The 21988-nt window shown below is 37.5% G+C and overlaps 1 protein-coding gene across 2 annotated transcripts; it reads right to left on the bottom strand.

Moving 5' to 3' along the window:
* Positions 1-10395: 10395 nt before the first annotated feature.
* Positions 10396-18412, bottom strand: SPP1 (secreted phosphoprotein 1). 2 transcript variants are annotated; one of them, XM_008707124.2, is made up of 7 exons: positions 18288-18412; positions 17092-17156; positions 16941-16979; positions 13766-13846; positions 13431-13472; positions 12114-12392; positions 10396-11229 (listed from the first exon to the last, which is right to left on the bottom strand). In XM_008707124.2, the coding sequence occupies exons 2-7, from the start codon at positions 17143-17145 to the stop codon at positions 10828-10830; spliced, it is 897 nt and encodes a 298-aa protein (XP_008705346.1). In that variant the 5' UTR covers positions 17146-17156; positions 18288-18412; the 3' UTR covers positions 10396-10827. The 2 variants fall into 2 exon arrangements, with proteins under 2 accessions (XP_008705346.1, XP_008705347.1); XM_008707125.2 differs by lacking the exon at positions 13766-13846 and having other exon boundaries at positions 10397-11229.
* Between the last annotated feature and the right edge of the window lie 3576 nt (positions 18413-21988).

The raw sequence follows: 21988 nt of genomic DNA on the forward strand, positions 1-21988 counted from the left end.
CAACATTTCCCACCAGAGTAGTACATTCGTTATATTTGATGAACCCACGTGGACACAACATAATCACTCAAAGTCCACAGTTTACATTAGAGTTCATGCTTGGTATCCTACCTCCGTGGGTTTGGACAAATGTGGAATGACATATATCCATTATTATATTAACACTGGTCTTGTAAAATGAGTTTGGAAGTGTTCCCTTCTCTTCAATATTTTGGAAGAGTTTGAGAAAGATTGGCATTTATTTTTCCGTAAGTGTTTGATAGAACTTGCCCATAGAGCCATCTGGGCTTGGGTTTTTTTGTTTGTTTTTTTTATTGGGAAATTTTTGATTACTGATTCAATGTCCTTACTTGTCATTGAACTGTTCACATTTTCTATTTCTTCATGATTCAGTCTTGGTAGGTTGAATGTTTCTAAGAATTTATCCATTTCTTCTAGTTTATCCAATTCATTGGCATAAGATTTTTGATAATAGTCTCTTATGATCTTTTATATTCCTGTAGTTGTAATGTCCCCTCTTTCATTTCATTTATAGTTTTATTTATTTGAGTCTTTTCTCTCTCTCTCTCTGTCTAATGAAAGGTTTGTTGATTTTATCTTTTCAAAGAACCAATACAGTTTTGTTATCTCTTCTATTGTCCATCTACTCATTATTTCATTTATTTCTGCTTTAATCTTTGTTATTTCTTTTATTCTGTTAAATTTGGCTTAGTTTTTTCTAGTTCCTTGAAGTGTAAAGTTAGGTTGTTTATCTGAGAACTTTCTTTTTTCTTAATCCAATCGTTTATTGTTATAAACTCCTACTTAGAATTGCTTTTATTGGACCCTATAAGTTTTGGCATGTTTTTATTCCATTTCAAGATTCTTTCTGATTTCTCATTTAATTTCTTCTTTGACTCACAAGTTGTTGAAGAGTGTGTTGTTTAATTTCCATATATTTGTGAATATTCCAACTTTCCTTACTAGTTTATACCATCATGATTAGGAAAGACTGATATGATTTCAGTCTTCCTAAATTCGTTAAGACTAGTATTGTGGCACAGCATACAATCTATCTGGAGAATGTGCTTGAAAAGAACGTGTATTCTGCTGCTGCTGAAAATAACATTCTATAAATGTCTGTTATTTTCATTTGCTCTATAGTGTTATACAAGCTCACTGTTTCCTTATTGATTTTCTTTTTTTTTTTTTAAAGATTTTATTTATTTATTTATTTATTTGACAGAGATAGAGACAGCCAGGGAGAGAGGGAACACAAGCAGGGGGAGTGGGAGAGGAAGAAGCAGGCTCATAGCAGAGGAGCCTGATGTGGGGCTCGATCCCATAACGCCGGGATCACGCCCTGAGCCGAAGGCAGACGCTTAACTGCTGTGCCACCCAGGCGCCCCTCCTTATTGATTTTCTGTCTGATGATGAATCCATTGTTGAATATGGAGTATAAAGTCCTCTACTATTGTTTTATTGCTGTTTATTTGCCCTTTCATTTCTGTTCATATTTGTTTTATATGTTTAAGTGTTCCAATAATGAGTAAATATTTACAATTGTTATATCTTTCTGATGAATCGATAATGATTTTGGATAAATCACTTCCTTATCCAAACCTCCCTATCCAAACTTCCTTTGGATAAATACCCAGAAGTGGAATTGCTGGGTCATATGGTAGCTCTGTTTTTAATTTTTTGAGGAGCCTCCATACTGTTTTCCCTAGTCACTGTACCAATTTATGTTTTTTACCAATAGTGCACAAGAGTTCCCTTTTCTCCATATTTTTGCAAACGCTTGGTATCTCTTGTCTTTTTGATAATAGCCATTCTAACAGGTATGAGGTAATATCTCCTTGTAGTTTTGATTTTGATTCCCTTGATAATTAGTGATGTTGAGCACCTTCTTATGTACCAGTTTGCCATCTTTATATCTTCTTTGGAAGAATGTCTATTTATTCTCCTGTCCATTTTTTAATTGGATTGTTTAGGATTTTTTGCTATTGCCTGGTGTGAATCCCCAAGTATTTAGGTCTTTTTTGCGTTTTTTTTTTTTAATCAGCATTTTGTAACTTTTATCATACGGATCTTATACATAATTTTTTAGATTTATACCAAAACATTTCATTTTTTTAGCAAGTATAAATGACATCATTTTAATTTTGGTTTTAACTTGTTCATTGTCAGTATATAGGAATTCAATTGATTTTTGTATGTTGATCTCAAATCCTACAAGTTATTGGAGTCATTGTTTAGTTCTAGAAATGTTTTGTATGTTTCTCGGAATTCTCTACATAGAAAACCATGTTGTCTGAAAATAGTTTTATTTTTTCTTTTCTAATTTGTGTACTCTTTACTTTTTAAATTAAATTAAATTTATTTTTTCCTTATTGCAATGACTAGAACTTCCAGGGGTATGTTGGATGAAAGTGGTAAAAAGGGACATTGGGTTTGTTTTGCTCTTGTTTGTCAAGTTTTTTGAGGTAGATGAGATCATTGATTTGACACCTCCAGAGAGGCTCTGGAGGCACTGCCAAGTAGAGTCTGCCTGTGTTTTGGCCCATCTCCAAAAGCTTTGAGGCTAGAGGGTAGGAGCTATAGACCAACTGTTCCTTTGTCCACAACCCCCCGCCCCCGCCCCAATTCATATGTTGAAATCCTAACCACAATGTGAAGGTATTAAGGACATGGTTAGCTCAAGAGGGCACAGCCCAGAATGACCTTAAAAAGGAGGCTCCAGAGGGATCGCCAGTCCCTTTCACCACATGAAGACACAGCAGAAAGATGGCTGTCTATGAACCAGAAAGTGAGCTCTCACCAGACACCCAATCTTCTGGTGCCACGACTTGGCTTTCCCGGCCTTCCGAACTGTGAGAAATAAATTTCTGTTGTTTATAAACCATCCCGTTTGTGGTATTTTTGTTATAGCAGCCCAAACAGACTAAGACAATGGGGTCCTTCTCTAGAAGAACATGTCAGCATCAGCACTTAATCCCCTTCTTCCCCAGTGTTAGTGTCTGGAATGAGGAAGAAGGTGATGTGTGGGGAAAGTCAGGCATTTGAGCTTTACTAGGGTTAGGCCACCCCTCACCTATTCTCACCTTCAAGAAATTGGGTGTATTATTTCCATGCAAAACTTCTGTACATTTACTCAATAATTTATAAATAATAACTTCAAAGTATCACCTTGATATGTTCTAAATGATGTTGGTAATACTTAGGGCACCTTTAGGACCCTTATTTTGGATTTTTCCCTTAGGTCTGCCCCACATTCTTTTGGTGGTTCCTCAGAGGCAACTGGTCTTTTGCCTTTTTGGTTGCCAACCTGTGCTTTCAATTTGACTAGATGACTGTGTTTAGCCACATAGGTTTCCCGGATTTATTTGTTTGCATCTTAAGGGTGGGGGCATCTATTCTTGGAGATAGGGACCTAATATGCAATATATAGCTGCCCTTTGGATTAAAATAACCACATTAGATTAGTCAGACATGAGTCTTTACGGTATTTGGAATAAAAGAGGTTAAGTCAAAGAGACTGCAGTTGAACGTGTAACATGTTAGTGTGGGCTTTGGGTCTGGGTGTTGCAAGTGGAGAGCATAATTCATAATGCTTCAGGATGGCAATTCACAAAATTGAGGAAACATAAAACTCTGCCTCATGAAACTGTGCCGTAGAAGAGTTTTTTCTTCAACCTGCACAAATAGGGTTTTTAAGTCCTTTTCTGAATGTTCAGTACAGATCCAGAACAGAACTGCTTATTTTAGTGATTTGCCTCTGTCCTGCTGCACAGGCACCACTGACTCACAGGGAAGTTTTGTCGTTACCGTTATAATTGCAATCAATCTTCGGAGCCACTGTTCCTAGAAGCCTGAAATACTGGGTGTGGGAGAGGGGGAGAGGCAGTGCCAGGGACCAGTCAAAAAGCACTCCGAATCATAGTTAGGTTATGCTACTGACATGGAAAAAGGGTGAAAAGATTGTCAGATTGCAACTGAAGGGAGTGTCTACAGGGTCATTAGGGGATATGTAGGCGATGGGACATAGTTTAAATATTGGGGTTTTTTTAGTTGTAAAAATATATTAATTCCTTTTCCTTGATTTTATATAAGAAGTAAACCATGAAGGAATTGCTCTGAGACTTTGATGTCAATGGAGGAGACATTATTTTAAGGACGTTATTCATCATACATTTTTGTATTCTGCTGGCTCTTTCCTCCTACCCCCAATTTTGGGAACATTTCCAAACCTTGACAAAAATTGAAAGAATAATACATTTTGCTACATTAGTTTCTTTCTCCTTGTGTACTCTGTGTGTGTGTGTGTGTGTGTGTGTGTGTGTGTGTGTTTTCTGAATCATTGGAAAGCAAATTACAAAAACCATGGCATATCAATCCTGAATATTTCATTATATATTTCTGAAGAACAGGGATGTCCATTTCATAAACATGATGCCATGATCACACCTAAGAAAATTAACAGTAATTTTGCAATATCATCTAACATACTGTGTATTCCAATTACCATGATTGTCACCAAAATGTGTTTTATAGTCTTGTTTCTTTTTCAGTCCAGGTGCCAAAGTTCATGGTTTGCTCCTGGTTATACCTCTTTAGGCTTTTAATCTAGAATAGGATAACACCCTTTTTTTTTCCAGGGTTGAAAGATTTAGAAAATAAAAATACAGGATGCTCGGTTGATTTGAATGTCGGATAAACAATGACTCATCCTTTAGTATAATATATACCATGCTTACACTAAAAGATGATTTTGTTGTTCATCTGACATTCAAAAAAACAGTGTTCTGTATTTCATCTAGTAACTTTATTTTTTGGAAAGTTCAGGCCAGTCGTATCATTGAGTAACTCAATGTCTGGGTTTGCTCGTTTTCCTGATTTGATTATGTTAAACATCTTTTTACAAAAACGTTTCATAGGGTATGTTGTATGCTTCTTATTGTGTGACGTTAGAAAGCAAACATCTAGCCGTCCCACTTGTGAAGCTAAGTTTGATTACTAGGTAAAGATGGTGATCACCAAAACTCTCTAGTTAGAAGCATCTTCTTGTTTTGGAATTACTAATTTGTGGGGTGAACTTCTAGGATGAGGGGAGCATCCTGTTGCCAATAACCTTTTCTGCAATTCTTTTAACACTCATTAGTGATCATTTCCTGAGTCAGTGTTACACTGTGGGTTGCAAACTGATTTTCTAATTTTATCATTCCTCCTACATTTACTACTAGCTGGCATTCATCTGTAAAGAAGACCTTTCCTTCTTTTATGCTCTCTCTTATAGTTTCGCTATGTACCAAAGAAACTAAAAAAAATTCAATTTGTTATAATTCATTATGGCCATTGTTCTTTTTATTCTCAAATCACTCCAGTTTTGGCGAATGGAAATCCCCTTCAAGTTTGGTCTTTGGTGCCTTGGTTATGACCCCATTTTTCTTTGAAGGCTTCCTTGCATTCTATCACTGAAGAGATTTCCCAGGCTTATTTTTTACTTGTTTTGCCCAAGGAGGGGAAATCAGCTTTTTCCTCCAAAGAGCCTGTGACAGCTATCAGTTTAGGGCTGTCCCGCTTTGTGGTACTGGATTGGACCCTGTGCACGTGCTGCCTTGGCCAGCTGGCACGATGGCAAGCTTTGTCAGTAGATGGCACTGGAGGGACGCTGCAGGAAACGGGCTTCTTTTGCTGGCTGGTGTCCTATCTTTCTGGTCATCAGTCTGGTGGAGCCGTGGAGCTGCTGCCAGCACTGTGCAAGAACACCCAGGGTCCCTCACTCTCCGGTGAGCTTTCCTGGCCCCTTGGCCTGCAGGGTTTTGCTCTGCAGTCGTGGTCGGGGGTTTCCTGCTTGCCAGCCTCAGCCTCCTGGTACTCCAGTGGGAAGTGTCCTGTTTGCCAGCTACAGCCCCCCAGCTATGGATCGGCTGTGGCCCAGGATAACACAGCAAACTTCTCTGCCATCCCCTGGGCTACAACTCCATTCTCTCTCATGAAGTCTGAACCTTAGTTTTGGGGATTAACTGGATTAATTTGGTGCATCCTAGGATTTGACCACAGTGTGAAGCCACTTGCCAGGAGGAAATGGGATGCTTGTATTCTGCGGCGGGCAGGGGCAACACAATCAATAAAGCTATCGCCTGTGGCTGATGGTGATGAAGTGGCAGATGAAGCAAGAATAATGGGAGGCCAAGGGGTTGCTGCACCTCATTAATGATGATTTCAAGGATGGTGGTGTCTTAGCTTGTTTGAGCTATTGTAACAAAAATACCAAAAAAGACCTGATGTCTTATGAACAACAGACATTTACGTCTCACAGTTCTAGAGGCTGGGAAATTCAAGACCAAGGCATCCGTAGAGCTGGTGTCTGGTAAGGGCCTGCTTCCTGGTTCACAGACAGCCATTTTCTTACTGTGCCCCCTACCCCCACCCCTGCCATGGTAGAAGGCGCCAGGGAACTCTCAGGGGTCTCTTTTGTAAGGACACTGATCCCATTCATGAGGACTCCACTCTCATGACTTAGTCACCTCCCAAAGGCCCCGACCCTAATACCCTCGTGTTGGAGATCAGGTTTCAACATATGAATTTTAGAGGGACAAGAACATTTAGTTTATAGCAGGTGATATGGGATCGAGTCTTCTCATGGTTAGAAAAGCTTCCCCACACCCAAGTTATAAAGTAACTCCCTCACGTATGTGTCTAATGTTTTTATAGTTTCCTTTTAAATTTACATCTCTGGTCTCTTTGGAGATTATTCTGATGGATAGTGTGAGATATGGAACCAGTTTTATCTTTTTCCAAAGGAATATCCAGTCACTCAACACCATTTACTCAAAAGTCTGTCTTTTCCCAAGTGATCTTAGATGCTGTCAAGTAATTTCCATATGTACTTGGGTCTATTTTCGGATTTTCTATTCCCTTCCCATTCCATTTGTTTGCCGGTATGACAGTGTTTTTATTAGAGAGGCTTTATAGTCTGATTTAATACTTGTTAGGGCTAGTCCTCTCTTACTGCTTTTATTTTTCAGGATTTTCCTTCCATTATTGTGTGTTTATTTTTCCATATGAACTTTATTTATTTATTTTTTATAATAATTTTTTATTATGTTATGTTAGTCACCATACAGTATATCCTTGGTTTTTGATGCAATGTTCCATGATTCATTAGTTGCGTATAACACCCAGTGCACCATGCAATATGTGCCCTCCTTACCACCCATCACCGGCCTATCCCAATCCCCCACCCCCCTGCCCTCTGAAGCCCTCAGTTTGTTTCTCAGAGTCCACAGTCTCTCATGGTCCATCCATATGAACTTTAGAATTAGCTTGCGTAACTCTAGGAAAAAGCTTACCTTTATTTTAATTGGAATCACATTTACATATTACTTGGGGAGGATTGTCGTCTTTATGGTGTTGAGTTGTCCTGTATGAGAACAAATGATGTCTTTTGATTTCTTCAAGACTTTTTTAGCTTACAGAAGTGCTTTTCACTTACCGCAGTTTTTCTAATAAATTTTGGCACGTTTCCTTAAGTATTTTATCCTTTTTTGGTTTCTATATTAAATGACATTGTATCTTTTAAATGATTACTGTTTGCATTTTTGTATATATGTATCAGGTAAATTTTATATTATGGCACGTTTCAGATATTATTATCTTTAGTATTGATTCTTTGTTTTCTAGGTGTAGTATTACATGATCTACATAGAGATATAATTTAATTATTTCTCAAGTCTTATGCATCTAAATGCTTATGATTATTAGCTTTTTTTTTTTTAAAGATTTTATTTATTTATTTGACAGAGATAGAGACAGCCAGCGAGAGAGGGAACACAAGCAGGGGGAGTGGGAGAGGAAGAAGCAGGCTCATAGCAGAAGAGCCTGATGTGGGGCTCGATCCCATAACGCCAGGATCACGCCCTGAGCCGAAGGCAGATGCTTAACCGCTGTGCCACCCAGGCGCCCCTATGATTATTAGCTTTTATCTCCAATACTTTGTTACATAGTAGCAAAGCAGAGGAAATAACTGCTTTATTCTACAGAGAATTGTTTCTCTATTAAGTAGGATGCTGGTTTTTGAGTTGAGGTATAAAATATTTCATCATGTTAAGAAAGTATATCTTAATTTTTATTTTATTTTTCTGAAATTATGAATGAGTGTTGAAATTTATCAAAGGCTGTGGTACATTTTACTATGTGTTCACAATTATTTCTTTTTTCCCTTCTATCATGATTTATTGTTGGGAGAGAATACTTTACCAGTACACTGATTTTGGGTTTAAGCATGTGACTTGCTTTAAACAATGGAATTTGATCAACAGTAGTCGTGTGTCAAGTTCAGAGTCCAAAGCATCATATGTTTCTGCTCACCCCTCTTGTGTTTCCACCTCTACCATCAGAAAGACATGCCCTGGGTAGTTGCTGATCCCAAATGGAGAAGCATATGGAGGAGACTTGAATTCATCCTGTAGCCTGAAGCATAAGCATCCCTGCCAACCCACAGACTGGTGAGTGAGAACAAAGGAAATATTTGACATTAAAAGCCACTGAGATACTGGGGGTATTTGTTACTCACTATTTTCACCCTAGTAATAGCTGACTAAAACAAAGTCCTTTTTGTCACCTATACATCTAATCATATAACATCTTTCTCTTTAGATCTAACTATATGATGAACTATAGGAATGAATTTACTAATATTGAAGCTTCAATGTCTGGGAATAAACCCCTCTTGATTATGATGCACTCTTTAAACTTGATTTTAGATTCTGTTTGCTGACATTTTATTTAGGATTGTTCCATTGCTAGTATGACTGAGACTGCTTTATAGTTTTCTTGTGTGTGTGTGTGGGTGTGTGTAATCTTACCAGGTTTGGGTCTCAGAATTATACTTGTTTCATAGAGATCATTGAGAGTTTTCCTTCTGTTCTACAATTTAATGGGATTGGGCTTATCTGGTCTTTGAGGGTTTGATAGAATTCCCCTGTAAAATCATTTGGATCTAGTTTTTATAGTTCTCGATAACTTTTTGTCTTTCTTCTATGGAAATCTGTCTACTTATGCTTTCCAAGTATAACAAAGTCAATTTTGATAAGTTGTATTTTCTTAGAAAATAATCCAGTTTACCTAGGTTTTCCATTTTATTTGCATTGAGTTGTGTAAAGTAGTCTCTTTCAATATTTAAAAACTTACTAATGTCATTGGTTATCTCCTTGTTTGTATTTCTGATTTGTTTTTTCTGCCTTTCTTCCTTTACTGGGTGAGTTAATGGTTTATCTATTTTGTTGTTGTTTTACAAAAAGTCAGCATTTGGATTTATCAGTTTCTGCTATTTTTCTGTCTCTACCTCATTACTTTTGCTTTTAAGTTTATTATTTCCTTCCTTCTGCCTCCTTTTGCTTTACTTTGTTGTTCTTTCCTAATTTTTAAGATGGGAGCTCTATTTATTTATTTTCATTTTTTGATGTGTTTGTTGCTGCAAGAATTTAAGGCTATGATTTTTCTGTGATCACTGATTTAACTATATTCTATTGATTTTGTGTTTTCATTATGGTTCTTTTTTAGAAATTCTTCCCCTTAATTTTCCCCCTTTTGTCCTAAATGTTACTTAATAGAGAATTTTAAAATTTCCAAATGGAATTTCTAATTTTCGAAAGAGCAGAGGAGCAAGACATGGAAGTAAAGATGCTTGCTCCACTTCACGCTTCCAGAACTTTTAGTTTTGAATGAAATTGAAAAGCTTGATTATTACCTGAAACTGCACTTAAAAATTTTCCAATAGAAGGGGACCGTTTATTATCTACAGGTGATCCAAATAGCTATGGGACAAAACTGCTATGGAAACTGTCAGTTTTTCATCCAAAGGCAACAAAGCAATAAATTTACCGAGCAAATTAACGGTGAGTGATGAGAAACAATAAAATTGATTTGTGATTGCAGCTAGGCTTTCATTAGCTTTTATATCAGCTTTGTGAAAATTAGAAAAAGGTGTTCCCCTGGGTGTCAGGGTCCTGCATGGTTGGAGGATTTCTGGCTGAACATCAACCTCAACTTGAATCCTATTTCTTTAACTAGGAACCCTAGCTCAGCCCGAAACTGTACGGTTGATCCAGCAGACTCTGGATTGCTCTCTACTAAGTTTAGCAGGTTCATTAAAGTAGCAACTGATTGCTAAGACAGTACATCTTGAATGCTCTTACCACAAAAAAAAAAAAAAATGATTAGGATAGAGAAGGTGACAAGATAGGGATGTTAACTAATGTTGTGGTGGTGATCATTTTGCAGTATAAGAGTGTATCAAATCATCATGTGGTGTACCTTAAACTTACACAATGTTATATGTCATTTATATTTCAGCTGCAGGAAAAAAAGAGAAAAAAGAAAGAAAAAAAAAAGAAAAAGATGCTACCAAACTCATTATATTTGAGACATAAGATTTATTCACACACACAAAAAATAATCACAACCAAATATACACTAATTAAAAAAACAAAAGATTATAGTGACATAAAATTTTATATTCTTTTATAAGTGTGTAAAGTGTTTTGTTTGCTTCTACATAAATTTCTATTCATAAAAGAATAGCAAACATTACAATGCAGTGATAGCTTGCATTTCTTATATGAAAAGAACATAGACCAAACCCTGAAGCTTTTAATTCACAAGGGTGTTACCATGAAGCTACACACTAGACTAATGATCAAAAACAGGACCTATTTCCAGATCCATATACATATACATTCACCAACTAAGCTGAGAAATAAGCATTTCATATTCTTTCCCATCCTGCTACAATGTATTTTTTCTTTTTACTAAAAGCAGAGTAAGAAATTGCATTTTCTCCTTTTAATTGACCTCCGAGGATGCACTATCTAATTCATGAGAAGTGTGAAATTTCAGGTGTTTATCTTCCTCACTCTTGGAATCTAGGACAAGCCCCTTTTCATGGCTTTGAACTATTTGGCTGACAAGTTCACTGCTGACTTCAGAGTTTTCCTGACTATCAATCTCATGGGAATGCCTATCGCTCTCATCACTTGCTCTCAGCTTATACTCTCTGGTGTGCCTGCGGCTCTTGGTTTCCATACTGTGGTCATCCAGCTGACTTGTTTCCTGACTGTCTTTCGCATGGCTGTCCCCGTCGGAAGTCCCCCGCACTGTCTGGGAAAGAAGGACGGCATTGAAGTCATCTTCCATACTCCCACTTTTCACAAGTGATGTCAAGTCCTCCTCTGTAGAATCAGGATACTGAATCACAGAACAAATGGAAGGAGAATTAAATGAAGAGCCAGGGATGGGAACATTGTAATTCTGCTTTTTAACTTTTAGGCCAATTATACTGAAAATTGTCTAAATTTGGCTGAAGCAAGAAACAGGACTAGCAAGTTACTTTGGTTTTTTTACCGAGCCTTTTCACATATTCATCTTCTTAGTTTAATAGATACGTCATTATGCATATGATAAAGACTATGACGTAGGTCTCACGATTTCTGCTTTACATAAAGGGAAAGTGAATTGAAAGTTAAAAAGTCAAATGATTAGTAAGCAGCAAGGCTATGTGTCGAATTCAGATCCTTCGACTACAGATCCAGCACAATTTGCAACTCTACAGTTCTTCTTAGGTATTTAACTTCAAAACATGACCATTGTATTGTGAAAATAATTGCTGTTTTCCAAAGTTCTTTTCTTTAATCTAAAAAAGTGAATAGAATAAATACTTTATAGCCAGGATTTGGGAAATAATCGTTGTGATTGAGAGACAAAAGTAGGGAGAATTGCATGGGCTTAACCATAAAATCACCAAGTGAAAAAAGGTTTTGTGTTCAATAGTCATAAATTAGGGGTGCTGGGGTGGCTCAGCCAGTTAAGTGCCAGACTTTTGATTTCGTCTCAGGTCATGAGCTCAGGGTCGTGAGCTCAGCGTGGAGTCTGCTTGTCCCTCTCCCTCCACCTCTACCAGTCCCCCTGCTCTCTCTTTCTCTAAAATAAATATGTTTTAAAAATCTTTTAAAAAGTCATAAATTAATAATGCTTACTGAATGAATGAATGAATGAATGTCAACATGCACACTCTGGTTTCCTAGAATCGGGCTCTAATCATAAATATCTGATGTGTCTGTTCAAGGATTTACCTGGACTTCATATCTGTGGGACTTCTTAGATCTGGACCTCAGTCCATAAGCCACACTATCACCTCGGCCATCATTTGAGTCTCTTGTGGGGACAGCTGGAGTGAAGAATTGGGTTGCTGGAAAGTCCGTGGGAAAATCCGTGACCAGTTCATCAGATTCATCAGACTGGTTAGAGTTGTCATCTACGTCATTAGAATCAACGGAATCCTGGCTATCCACATCGTCTCCGTCATCTTCATCCACATCATCGTGGCTTTCATCGGACTTGCTTGAGAGGGTCTAAAAAACAAGATGGCCAGAAAAATTGGGGTAAGGGTTTTTATTTTCCCTTAGTCTTTAGAGTGCATTAGTCTTTCAAACTAATTTGGTTTCAGAATCTTTGCATTCACAACAATGTATTCAGTGGCTTCTAGGAGCAAAAGTGAGTATCTTCCAATTTCTTTTTTAACACCAGGATAAATGGAACCATAATCTGAGGTATTTTTCTTGCTTTTCCATAAATAATTACTTTCATAGACATTTTCAAGCCATATGACATTTCTTTCGATAACATTGTTTTTCCTTGTTCATATTAGACATTATTTAATTTACCAAATTCAATGATGAAATAAATACAGATACGTAATTGTAAATTATCCTTTATTTGAAATGAGAATTCTCGGGAGATGGGAGCATCCATATATTAATGCATGCATCAAAACCTAAAACCACCCCCTTATCAGCATGGATAAGCAAAAGCTGACTCCATTACGCTTATGTATAAACTGCAACTCAAATCTATCAACCAAATGAACCACTGAATGTCTATTAAACTTCCGATTAGCAAATATACTGGATTATTTATCTAACTTTCCTAATTAGAGATTCATAAGGAAAATAAATTTTAATTATCTCTTTAGCGAATGTATCAGTAGTCCTAATAAAAAGAATAGCTGTCACAGAAACCATTATGTTAGGAACAGAAATGTTCCCTTAGACAAAATCTTGGCTTTTGTCAGCGTTATTAGATGCTTATCAGATATTAGATAAGACATCTACAAAATACCTTAAATAAAATGTTAAGAGGCTTAGTATTTCAAATAACAGACATTGGTAAACATTTCCTGCCACACTAAACTTATCTGAAGAAACCTGGTATTTCTGACGTTTAGTAAATACATGTTTTCTTCCTGAGCCAGTTTTAAATTGGAAATTTACTGTAAAATTTGCTAACTAGAATATTGTCAGAATCGAACCCAGGCCATGTCATCAGAGAAAGAGTGGCTTCTTTCATCTATCCAAGGCGTGGTCGGCTTCTGATTCACAGTGAGAACTCACCTTTTGTTGGAAGTCATCAGTTTCTTGAGAGAGCACAGTGTTCTGAAGAAGGAGGGACACATATCAGTTTACATCAAACATGTCTCACACTTTAATTCAAAAGTTAGCCTTTTCTATCCAAAGCAGGTCTCGTTTTGTAGCCTCTTAAGTAGGCGGCCTTGTAAGGGGGGAAAGGCCAACATAACCAGATCAACTGCTATCCTAAGCTCACGTTTACCAACAGGCGGGAAGGATCCATTTAATTGGCCTGAATGGCCTGCATGATGCTGGCTACTTTGTGTTGTTCTCTAAATGTGAGACATTTAATTCTTAAAATTAGTTAAAATGAAAAATACCTGTAGTGCTAGGAAAGTCTGCTTCTGAGATGGGTCAGGCTTTAGCCAAGTAGCTACAGCACCTGGGTATTTGTGGTAAAGCTACAAAAAATGTTGCATATTTGTCATTATTAAAAAAGGAAACATAAGATTTTATCACATAAGTGATACACTGAAAAAACAACTATCCTTCACGGATCTTGATGGACAAGCATAAGATGCCAGTATATGGTCAACCAGAGCCTTAGATACCTCTTTTATCATTTCCTTTTTCTTACAGATTCATGTAATATACTCTTACATAGCACTTACTTAGGTCAGGCATCCTTTCAAGGTGATTTACCAATATTTATTCGTTTAATCCTCTCAACCCCCTGTGAGATGGGTATCGTTATCATTCCCATTTTACAGATCGGGAGAAGCTCAGCCACAAAGAAGTTAAGTGGTAGCGAGTGGCAGAGCCAGGGTTCAAATCCAGCCAAACTGGCTCTTCGCAGTGACGCATTCTGTGCGTGCTGAACACCGTGCACTCCTGTTCTGTGCTCGCTAGCTGGAACTGTCCCTCAGATAAAACACATCTAAAGCAGAGGTGCCCTTAATTAGTGGGGATCTTCACTGTTTCCTCTATGGAACAAGGAGGAACTCTCTAAGGCTGTGCTGTCTGATACAGGATCCTCCGGCCATATAACATGTGGTTATTTCATTTAATTAAAATGAAATATAATTAAAAATTCAGTTCCTCAGTCTCACTAGCTACATTGTGAGTTCAGTTGCCACATGTGTCTCATTGCCTTCTGGGCGGACCATGCAGAAATATGATATTATTTTAATAGTAACATCATTGCACAAAAGTTCTATTGCTCCAAGGTGCCAGAGACGTGAATGGAATGGTCTTTCCTTTAGCCAAGTTATTTATCTGGAAAATGATTATCCTAGTGCAGAGGAGTGGAAATTGCTCTGAATAAGTGTCATCTGATGGGCTGTATCACCCAGAGCCAATCCGTTCCCATCCCTGTCATTGAGAATAAGAGCCCTGGCCGTTCCACAGGGTCCCTTTCACAGCCAGCCACCGGGTGGGGGAGGGGCAGGGAGGCGAAGGGTCAGTAGCACTTGGGGTTTCCTCCAGGGCTGGCTCCAACCAGAGCAACTTCATATTGGGCTTCTTTGAAAGCTTTTGCTGAAGGAAGGGGCTCCTTGCCTAAGCAAGATGTGAAACTGCTGCTCTAGGGAGTTACAAGTTTCCCTCTCTTTTTTCTTTAGAAATATATAAAAACGATATGTAAATATGGTATAACATATATATTTAATATATATATTTCCTGCTGCTACATGTAATATGGGCTCAGACAGAAGGCATTTATAAGTTAAATTTATGATTTAGAACAAGGTAATATGAAGACAATATAGATGAACAAAACAAACCCATTAACCCCCCCTAACAGTCGTTAACACTCACAGATAACCGACCTTCACCTTCAGAGGTATAGCCTTATACCTTTCACATATATCCTGCGAGCTCTGAATTGCTAGGATTCTGGAAGGTTGGGTTCTTCACTTATCTACTAAATATAATTGAATAATTTATACTGTCATAGCTTTATGGGCCATATTTATTCTATGAAAAAGGCACCAATTCTTGCCTCAAATAGTGTAAACTCTATCTTTTCTGGAAATGTTAAGTTTTCTGGCCTATTATTGTGCTTCAATACTTCTTTTCTCAAATCAGTCGGAAAACAGACGTGCCTGTAGCCACCCACTTGCGCACCCAAACACATGCAGCAATACTTCTCCTAATGTCTTCGTTAAGCAATCTCCTTTCAGTGACCCCAGGCAACTCTACACAGGCCTTTATTCTGTTCCTCTGGGATTGAACTCCCTGTGCCTTTTGTCTGAGCTCCTCAGGACAATGCCCGTTTGTTGTTTGCTGGCAGTTTCTCCTGTTTTGGGGCATGTACATCTATGGATTTGGTCTTATGTTCGGTTAGAAAGTTGTTCTCTAAAGTCAGCTGACAAGCGAAAGAGATCCAAACAGCATAAAAACCTTTCTTTTTATAATGGGCTTCTTGACTAATATCTTAGGAAATATTATGAATATTATGGTCATACAAACTGTCCAGTGTGTGAGACAAATTTCAAACTTAGTAAAGCAAAAGATGGGGTTTTCTATGTCTAGTGCAGTATGATGACTCATGGAAAGAAAAAGTCACATGACTTCATAGAATTCCTTTTACATAAATGATAATGCGCCAGAGCATTATTTTATTATATAAAACAACTAGTTTGGTATTAAGAGCATTTATTTACTAGAAACTATACAGATCTTCCTCAACTTGCAATGTGGTTATGTCCCAATAAACCCATCGCATGTTAAAAATATGGTAGATCAGGGGCGCCTGGGTGGCACAGCGGTTAAGCGTCTGCCTTCGGCTCAGGGTGTGATCCCGGGGTTACGGGATCGAGCCCCACGTCAGGCTCCTCCACTATGAGCCTGCTTCTTCCTCTCCCACTCCCCCTGCTTGTGTTCCCTCTCTCGCTGGCTGTCTCTATCTCTGTCGAATAAATAAATAAAAAATCTTTAAAAAAAAAATATGGTAGATCAAAGATGCATTTAATACATCTAACCTACTGGCCATGATGGCGCCACTTAGCCTACCTTAAACAGGCTCAGAATGCTTACATTACCTTGCAGTTGGGCAAAAGCATCTAACGCAAGGCCTATTTTATAATAAAGTGTTGAATATCTCATTTAATGTATTGACTACTATACTGAAACTGAAAAATGACATGGTTGTATGGGTACAGAATGGCTGAAAGCATTCAGGTGTTTACCTCGTGATGGCGTGACTGACTGCGTGCCTCGACTCTCTACCCCAGCATCACAAGAGAGTATTGGACCATACTTCGCGAGCCCCGGAAATGATCAAGATTCAAAATCTGAAGCATGGTTCCTACTAAATGCAAATGACTTTCCCACCATCGTGAAGTTGAAAAATTGTAAATGGAACCATCATGAAGTCGGAGACCATCTGTAACTGTACTTAATACTGGCTTAGGTTGAAAGCCGGCAGTCAATAAATACTCACCAATTAACAGCCTGACTATGAAAAGAAGTAAAATGGCAACAAATATGTTTGTGGTGCCTCCCATACAGCTGCTTAAGTAATGTGACTACGTGATAAACCTAAAAGATGCTTACCTGCTTTTCCTCAGAGCTCCCGGAATCAGGCTGCTTAATCTTTGAAACAGAAAAGATGAAGAAAGATTACAATGTGAATGTGTTCCTAGCCCAGGGGAGTACACAATTCATTCATTTTGAGAAATTTCCTTTAAGAGTCAGCTGTACTCACGGGAATGGCGAAGGCAACGCCCAAGAGGCAAAAGCAAATCACTGCAATTCTCATGGTGATTTTTCCTGCAAAATATTTTGTAAGGAATATTTGATTTCTTCATAGGGTAAAACGGTGATACCTCTTTATGCTACCACATTACAAAATCATTACAAATAAAATCTATTTTCTGTAGAATATTTTCTACCTTTTGGAGAAAACTTGTGTCTCAATCACTGTGGTCTTTTGAGTTACTATTCGTAACGCCTCCTCTTTACTCCATCTCTCACTATTAGGCAAGGGAGAGAGGAATCTCACAAGTCTATATTCGACTTCAAGAATTTAGAGTTCCAGGGATTAGACCATTACTACCCGATAGCTCCAGCTATCTCAGCCTAAAAACTGATCACGAGTAATTTAATTAAAATAATAAGCTAGTGTTGGAATATTTATTTCTCAGGGAAGAAAAACACAGAAAGAAAATGAAACTATACAAAGACACTTGCTTTCTTCATTTTTCCAGCATGCATATTAAGTGCGATTTTTTGCTTAAATTATTAAAAAGTTACTACTTAGGAAAAATGAGGCTGTCTCAAATCTCAGTTATTTAAAAAAGACATTCTAGAAATTTGAAACAAAACCCAAAACACTGAAAATAGTCAACAGCTTTCCCAGTGAAGATTATAAGTCTGCATAGTGTCATACAGATATTTTGGTGAAAAATTTAACAGCTGAATACAGAAGTAAAATATTCAGAAAGGGTTTTTTTTCCCCTTGAAAATAGGATGGATACATTAAATCATTAAAGCATAGCATAATTATTAGCTTACATTACCACTAAAGATCCTTTTCCTTTTAAATGCTTCCACAGCCATTTACCCATTAAAAATAATGTATATATAGTCATTCAAAAGGAGCATAGAATTTTTCTTTTTGTTCTGACTGGAAGAAAGAGTTTCAGTTCTTTTGAGGACTCCAAGTATTTTTGAGTTATATAATTGACTGGCTTTCAAACTAACCGGTTACCTTTCCTCCAGGAAATCTGCAACGTATCTGGCATGCTCCATTAAAAGACTAGAACAGTGTATGTAAGTCTGCTTAACAGCTTTACAGTTCAACACTTTTCATTAGAACTTGCCCTTCCCCCCGGAAAGGAAGCCGAATGCCTAGGACAGCAATGAAGTTGAATGCCTAGGACAGAGGAAGCGCGGGCTTACCTTGCTCTGTGGCTGGCTGAGAAGAGAGCCCAGTCCTGGTTGATGCTGCACTGCTCGCCTTCTCTTCCTGCTGCTGACAACCAGGACCTCCCAGAATTTAAATGCTGCTCCAGACATTCTCCACCAACACAGGGAGGCGGAGAAATGTGTCATGAGGTTTTTTTGCCACTGCCCAACCCACTTGCTCCCACACTTCCCCCTCTGGTTTTTGTGGTTAAAAAACAAAGAAACAAATGCACAAACTACTCTACAGTTAAAACATTACTGATGTACAATATCATTAACTAGCTTTTTCATTTATGGGATTGGCAGTCAGCACCATGGAAGGGCATCTAGGGGTCCTGTAAAAAGGTGGGGAGGAATGACTAGTTCCTTTAGAGAGTTGATAATGTCTGAATTAGAAGGAAAGAGTATTAACATAAATCAGTCTTAAATAAAATGAAATGGAATAGATTTTTGTTTCTTTCAGGTTAAATAACAGATTAAGGTAGTATATGCAACCCAATTTGCCTCACAATTACACTTAACAGCTGCAAGGCTATTGTTCAGAGAGGCTCCCTCCACCCTTCGCTAGAGGCTCAGTGTGATTTCAAGTACGTAGCAGCTAGTCATTTTCACAAATGACATTACTAACACTAAATTCTATGTTTATGCCCCTTAAGTTGGATTTACAATGACCTCTCAAGGACACGAATTTTTGTCGCACTGTTTGAATTGTTTGGAGGTGGTGAATCGGATAATTTGCTATATAAGACCGAAGAATGGTAATTTACTCTCTATACTGCAGAAGTAAAGCAGCTTCTGACTGGGAGTGTTTCTGCTTGAGAAGGCTGCTTCTGGGGCCAGAGTGTGGCTCTGGGTTCCACACTGACACCCATTAGCAATGTGACCTTGGGCAAATCACTTAGCCGGCCTGGTTTTGTTTCTTCATCTGTCCAATAAATGCACATGATATTACCGAGCTCATGGGGGTTGTGAGAAGTTTTAAATGAATTAGTATGTGTAAAACTAACAATGCTTTGCACATATTACACGTGTATTTCAAGCACTGCGTGTGTTAACCAGGCCTGCAATTTTTGGGAAGAACATGTAGTCATCATTTGTAATGTCTTTAAGTGGACTAGGTTATTAGAATGAGGTTTGGGGTAAGATCTTTAAACTGTGCACATCAATAGGGTAATTTGCACATCTCTACAGGAATGGATTGATTTATGAATCCTCTTTTTTCTAGTTTTTCTCCCAGGATATATAAACTTTGTTACCTAATAAATAAAATTAAAAACGTTTTTCTATATTAAAAAAAAAAACTTTACTGGGTATTTAAAAGGTATTTAAATGAAAGAAAAATACAGATGAATTTTGAATGTTGGAACAGAAATTAGGGGTAGCAAAGCTCTGAGTCCATTTTAAATATTTAATATTGTTCTGAGATGACTTAACTTCATCTACTTTTCTCAGTTGTGAAGTGGGGGTTGCACTTTTACCTCACACCCCCACTGTAAGAATTGTGCGCGAGATTAAAGATAAAGGGCCTTATTTATTATTAGTTCTATCTAAGGTGTTGGCTCCTATTTACTAAATGCTGCTTTTAATAGAAATATGGATTAAATAATTTCTTGCAGTTTTATTCTATCATTATAATCCATAGGTTTTGTGGACATTTCGTGGGGGGGTATGTCTATTTTGGATGCATTCCAAATGAGTTGATATTATTGATTTGTGGGATCTAATCACACATTTCAATAATTCAGATGGCAGCTATCTCTATAAAACATAAAGCACACAGGTTATAAAGTTTCAAAATAGATTTCTTAGTTCTGCCTTTAAAAGTTGTTTTTTCCCTTTAAACGTATTACCCACATCAATTTGTCATGTTGTCAGTTTAGTGAGGGGAAAGTTCACAAATTCTAAAAACAAGATTTCCGCAGGACTCACTATGGTTTACTCTGTGCCCACGGGAATGATTTAATACAAACTTAGAGAGTTATAGGAATAGGTTTTGCTGGAGTCGAGCCATGTTGAGCTGAACCATATGACCCACCGCAGGACTCTTCCGGTCATAGCTCCAAAGTGCCACACGATGGCAGCATTTCTGAAAGGGATTTCAGACCTCAAATCTGGTTCTCTGTTTTCTCAATCCGGCAGGACAGGACATACCACGTATTTAATGACAGAACTGTAAAACAGCTGTGGGGCCTTCCATTCTTGGAATGCTAGGTGAGAAAATATTTCCCAACAATGCTCCGCTACACAATAACAAGGAACACAGAGGCCAAGAGAACTAAAGCATTCCTGTTCTGTTCTGTCATAGCTCTCAGCGGTCCCAGGTAGACACTATTGTCTCCTTCCCCACTTCCCACCTTCACTCAAAAGGCTACTGATTCCGATATCTCACTCAGGGGAAAGACTTGTGAGTTCACAGTTAAAGAATGTGTCTGGGATGCTTCAGAGATGAAAAGATAAAGTGATTGGTAATGGAGGCAGTTCTGCAAAGTATGAAATGGATAGTGTGTTCATTCTGACTATTGAAGAAGCTCGTTCTTCTTGCTTTTTGTAATTAAACGCGCTGCTGACACTTATTTTTTTCAGAGTAAGATTTTTCAACTGTCAGAATTAACGAGTTAAATGATTTAGGTCAGAGAGGCTTGATCTGGAGGCTTGATCTATTTCTATTCTTGTTTAGGCTAATGCTTGGTTGTTAGAATCAAAACGTCAAATCGAGCAAATTCCTTGTAAATCTTGTATGTGGAAAGGAAAAATGTTAGTTGTTAAACTGGAATGCAAAGAGGGATTTGTGATTGTAAAATATAGACACTATAAGAGGACATATGGGAACATATAAAGAACATTGAATTTTTTTTCTTGAATGACATGAAAATTCTCATATAATGGAAAAATTGAAGTTTCCAGATGTCACCATTTTATGGAGTTTTTTAATACCAACTTCCAGTTTATTTGGATATTTCTACTTATATTCTTCATAAGGCATAATCAACTACTTAAACTTTTTCAGCTCTGCAAATAATTATTTTTCCCCCTGAAACAGTGTTCAAATAAAAATCTGATACATTGGTACTATGACTAATCTGTCATAGAGAAGTTGGGAACTGTAACTAAGCAGAAACCTACCACGATATTAATCATTTGTAGGCTAAGGAGGAGGGGCATTATTTATTAGAGGAAAGGAAACAAGGGTGGAAGATAAGAGGGTACTACTTTTAAGTTCAGACATGAAATTAGAACATTTCAGAAATAGAAAAAACAAACACCGTAAGACTTTTATCCTACTGCTCAATAACTTAAATAATAAAATTCAGCTCCTGAAAAAAGTGTCCTTACTATTGATAAACATGACTTTCACTTAAAAGAAAAAAGTTTCATTTTAGACATATAGAATTGTTATAGAGTAAATAAATATTCAATAAGTTATTAGTGATTAACCACTCAACTCTCCATCCTTAACAAATTTGGAGCACACAGTTTGTTCTTATAAATTCAATGCACTAGGCTTGAATTCATAGTCTATCATATGTGGATATCTAATATTTGCTGGTACTCAAGAATCAGATAGTGTTTTTCTAGTAAAGTATTATTACCAACTCTGAGGGCATTCTAACACTCTTTAAGTGATAGATTCTTTAAAGTGGACTAATTTTTTTTTTTAAAGGACACCATTCTTACCCTCATGGAGCCTCAAGGAG

The sequence above is a fragment of the Ursus maritimus genome, unplaced genomic scaffold, assembly GCF_017311325.1.
Source record: "Ursus maritimus isolate PB19 unplaced genomic scaffold, ASM1731132v1 scaffold_8, whole genome shotgun sequence".
Lineage (NCBI taxonomy): Eukaryota > Metazoa > Chordata > Mammalia > Carnivora > Ursidae > Ursus > Ursus maritimus.

Bases quoted from the DNA above. Each gene is read 5' to 3' on its own strand.
- SPP1 (XM_008707124.2), bottom strand. From the start codon at position 17,145: ATGAGAATTGCAGTGATTTGCTTTTGCCTCTTGGGCGTTGCCTTCGCC. The intron at 13,847-16,940 runs GTAAGCATCTTT...CATTTTTTGTAG, and splicing joins GGAGCTCTGAGGAAAAGCAG to CTTTACCACAAATACCCAGG. The intron at 13,473-13,765 runs GTATTTTTCATT...CTCCTTCTTCAG, and splicing joins AGACTTTCCTAGCACTACAG to AACACTGTGCTCTCTCAAGA.